This window comes from Atta colombica, unplaced genomic scaffold, assembly GCF_001594045.1.
Source record: "Atta colombica isolate Treedump-2 unplaced genomic scaffold, Acol1.0 scaffold125, whole genome shotgun sequence".
NCBI classification, from domain to species: Eukaryota; Metazoa; Arthropoda; class Insecta; order Hymenoptera; family Formicidae; genus Atta; species Atta colombica.
The window spans coordinates 3,489,172-3,493,905 of NW_017259212.1; the positions used below are offsets into that span (position 1 = coordinate 3,489,172).

Sequence of the window (4,734 nt, forward strand, 5' to 3'; positions counted from 1 at the left end):
AATTTATACGTGACTAATTAAATTTTTTTACATTTACTTCTATTCTAATGTCTTATTTTTTCCTATGCTTATTTGATTCCTCTACAATTTAATTATACTTTTAATTACTGTAATTGTATGAACTTTATAATCGCAATTTTTACATTTTATATTTTGGCACAATTTTTTATATTTTTATTTTATATTTTATATTTTAGTATAATTTTCTTGTCCTTTATTAATTTGTAAATATTAGTAATATTAAATTAAGAAAATAATTGTTTAAATTGATTGTTTGCAGTACAATATGCAGCGAAAACTTTTGAAAACTTTATCTCTTTATTTTTTATTAATCACATGAAACTATATGCTTTACCATATGTACACATAAGTAATGCATTTCTAAATTCAAATGCACTTTTTTCTTATTATCATTGAATGAATACAACTACATTACATGATAATAACAGTATTTTTCTCGCGTCATTTCCGTTTTTCTATCTCAATTTATCATTTATTCAATTTTTTCCAAGATAGATATTTTCCTCGATAAATAAAATCCTATTAGTAAAAATGCTATAAAAAACACAATTTTATTTGTTTTTTAAAATTACATTGCTTTTACATTGCTTTATAAATAATTTCGCTATTTTGTGAAAGATATTAAACTCGCTAGTTTAGATAATTCACTCGTCGCTAACATAATCGATTTATTCTTTACTCTTATATAAGTATTCTTATATAAGTCTATTCTTATATTGTTCGTACTGATAATTTCAGAATGACGAGTCAAATTTTAATAACAAAATAAATAAATTCAAATTTTTAAAAGATCAATTTTTTATAGCAAGGGATATTAATAAAATTTTTACTTGTTTTTAGTTTAAAATATACGAGCTTCAAAATAAGAACTAGATCTACTACTCGTTTTCCTTATTTTGAGATATCCTCTATATTTCTTATCGCAGCTGCTGAGAGACGACCGTCTTTTGCGTTTACGAAGCACCAGTCGGGAAAATTTGACGGAAGCAGGACGTCAGGTTCGTGGAGAGTATCTCCACGTACCGCATCACATTGCCAGGACCACACTGGATGCTCGCAACCGTAGGTAGAATATTCACGGTTCCATTTTCCGAATTGATATTATATCGGAAAAGTTACGAGAACTGCATTCTCGATAGCAAGTTTTTTTTTTCGATACAAACCAATTGCAGTCAAACATGCACTCGGAGAATTCACGTATGTGGACTCTATGGAATTTAGTTGAGTGTGTAACTGTTTGTCTGACAAGAGCTAGAATGTAAGGAAAGGAGATAAGAAAAGGAAGAAAATGATATGCTATAGCGTCAGAAAAGTTTCCGACATTGATGCCATATATTGTAATACGTTATGGCACACACGACGCCACACAGAAATCGCGATGACACTTCAGCGTAGAAACTTCGTCGAAGAGCTTGCGCTCCCGAAGAAAGCTAAATTAGAGCTTTCATTGCCAGGTTCCTCTGGATGCTATGCGAGATGACGCGAATTAAGCTGGATAAATGGCTCACGGCGTTCCACTGACAAACTAACAAATGATACGAACAATTGCATGCTTTTCACGGCATAACTCGCTAATTTACGAATGCGAAGATATACATGCATTTCTTGTTCTCTTTATATCTTTACGTATTGTTTAATTAACTCTGTATAAATTTTCCCATAATAAAAATTTGATTTACTGATATTTTATCTTAAGATTTTAAGTTTATAATTATACTTACTAATGACTTATACGTACTAATGACTTACACTTTATCACGAAATATAATAATAATAATAATAATAATAATAATAATAATAATAATAATAATAATAATAATAGTAAAAACCACGAATTTTAATAATTTTATAATATTTAATAATTATATATAATAGATATAATTAAAACTTGAAAGCTTACAATAATTACAGTTACTAATACTGAAAACTAATACTGTTTATTTCCGATTATTTCTACGAACTTGTATGAATGCGTTCGCTTATTCGTGGAATAATTCCCACGTGCAAATTTAGACGGCAAGGAAAGGCGGGAAGGAAAGCAATCTGCAACTACAAATAATAGAAGGGAAAGATGAAGAAAAGAAACATCGAAGCGTGGTAAACACTCATCGCGATTAAACTATAGTAAATGTCGATAAATCTCGCTCTAGTTAGTCACTGTGTGGAATATTTCGACTATCTTAAAGAATAACATCTTAAGGAGAAAATAAAGCTTCGAAGAAAATAAGGAATTTTGATGGATTTTGTGACGCGGGAATTATTTCCATCGTGCAGATGCACGGACGAACAGAAATGCATATATTGTTTCAACATTTTACGGCAGACTTTCGGTACTTTAAACATTAATATCAGTGTGTTTCGTATAACTTGAAAACTTTAGCAGAAGGAATGAGGGCGAAGAAATCCGACTTTGATAGAACAAAGAATGTGAAAAATAGATTTCTCATATTGGAATATACGATTATAAACGCTTAGAGTGCTACATATATTTTGAAACAGACATACTCAAACTTTTGAAAGTTTTTTTAAACGTTGCATATTTCATAAACAATATTTCGACACAAAGTCAATATCGAAGAAGCAGAGATGCAATAAAAAAGCAAAGTTTTGAAAAAAAAATTCTTTTGATACACTCATAACACGTTATCTTTATCGAGTGTTTTCTTCCTTACTCTCCCTATCTATGCTATGAATTCTCGTCTATATGTAGGTATATTATACTAGAAACCGTGATATATTTAAGACATATTATAACTTTGAAAGAAAGTAAACAAACCAGATCACGTTTTATCGCGAACGAAGTTGAGAAAACACAAACTTGTTAGTTCTATGGAAGTGCATTTTGATGTTCTAATAATTAAAATATTCGGAACCGATGCAATCGAAAATAAGTTAATGCAAATATAACAACGGTATATTTACCCTTTTTTTACAACGACAAAATTTATGTTTACGCATGATCCGTTTGTATATTACAAAGAATCCTTCGAATAGTTTTCACTGTCTCTCAACTATCTTTAGAAACATATAAGATTGTAGTTCTGTTTTCGTCAAGCTTTATAAAAAATATTTTATTTCGAATTCAAAGCTTTAGTTTTCTAAAATGTTGACAGCTTCCAAGAAATATATATGATTCATATATTAATTCCTTGCTGTGTTGCATAAAACGCGCATAAATTTCCAGCATGAAATATTCCGAATTCGTACAATGAATTATTTCTACATGAAAGGTTATTTCAAGAACGATCTATAGTCATAATAGTTGTAATAAAAATATAAAATAAAATTTAAATCACTGATTGAAAATATTCTATTTAAAATAATTTAGAAGATATTACAATTTTTTTTTATGTAGCATGCAATAATATAATCAGTATTTAAAGATTTTAAATACTGATTTAAACTTATTATAGATAATTTTTTTATAAATGTTATATGTCTCTTTCGATGACTAATATATCGTTCCCTTATTACTTCAAAAATCACATAATTAATTAAAATACACATACTTAATTTTAAAAATTATAAGATTATTTTTCCGCAGAAAAAGTGAAAAATTATTTTTCACTTAACTTGACAGAAAATAATTGATTAATAAAATAATAAGAAATATATTAACAACATAATCAAATGTCATTTTAATTATTTTTGTTTTACAATTCTTAAAAAACACTCTTTTTGAGTGATATTTTATTAACAATTTTTCATGAAAAATTAGTTCCCTTTCGATAATTGATAATTGATGTAATGTTTATTTAATTCATTCACAGTAATAATTCAAAAATTACTAATTTTTTAGTTGTATCTTTTAAAGTAAAGAAGTTAAGTTGCATTTTTATTCAATTGAGTAGAAACATTTTAGCCTAAGAAAAAAAGCTTATATCAATTTATCATACATGAAATCATCTTGTTAAACGATCTTCTACCTCCTATATTCTCTCCTGTTTTTTAGACTAAGTGCGGAACGTTTCTCAATAGCAGTTTTTGCTATTGAGAACACTCTTCCTGTTCTTTTTCCATGTATAAACGATATTTCGTCACGAGCCGAAGGGAATTCGTGTCAGCATTTCTGCCCCAGAGTGCGATGAGCACGAGATCTTGCAGCGGAAAAGGGAGAGTCAGGAGACTTTATCCTTAATAGACAAACGAAATGCGGTAAATGCTTTGAGCAAACATCTTCGTGAACTCTGCGATCATGTTATACATCTTTCCTAAGACGCCCATATAAACTTTCGCGATAGGATTAGTGATTGATGCTAAAAGAATCACGCGTTGACGGCCTGTCGTGTTGGATAGTATCACGGACCTATTTCACTGTTTTGTTAGATAATGATGTGTACTTACTTTGCAACGTAAATGAAATGAAAAAGCTTAACAAAAAATTTATAAATAAAAATTAAACATAAACATATTATAAACATATGTGTATATGTGCACGTGCGATCTTATTTATCAATCTATTTTTTTTACCAGTAAAATATATTGAAAATAAAACATAATTTTTAGATAAAATTTATAAGATAAGAAAAAGAAAAATTAAAATAAAATTAAAATAGTTCAGAAAAATTTCCATGATGCAAATGATGCAAATGCGTTTATAAAATTTATTTATTTATTGTATTTATTTTTTTCTCTCAAATTCTATGTACAATATATTCTCTTCTCTTTCTTTTTGTTCATAATTTGTTTTCACTAACACGTAGCCATCTGATG

The 4,734-nt window shown here is 28.2% G+C and overlaps 1 protein-coding gene across 1 annotated transcript in view; it reads left to right on the forward strand.

The window, feature by feature from the left end:
• Nucleotides 1–4,734, forward strand: part of LOC108694778 (prominin-1-A) — a 24,717-nt gene that overhangs the window by 9,927 nt on the left and 10,056 nt on the right. The window contains 1 exon segment of the mRNA XM_018204436.1: nucleotides 948–1,083. Coding sequence (XP_018059925.1) covers nucleotides 948–1,083 — 136 coding nt within the window.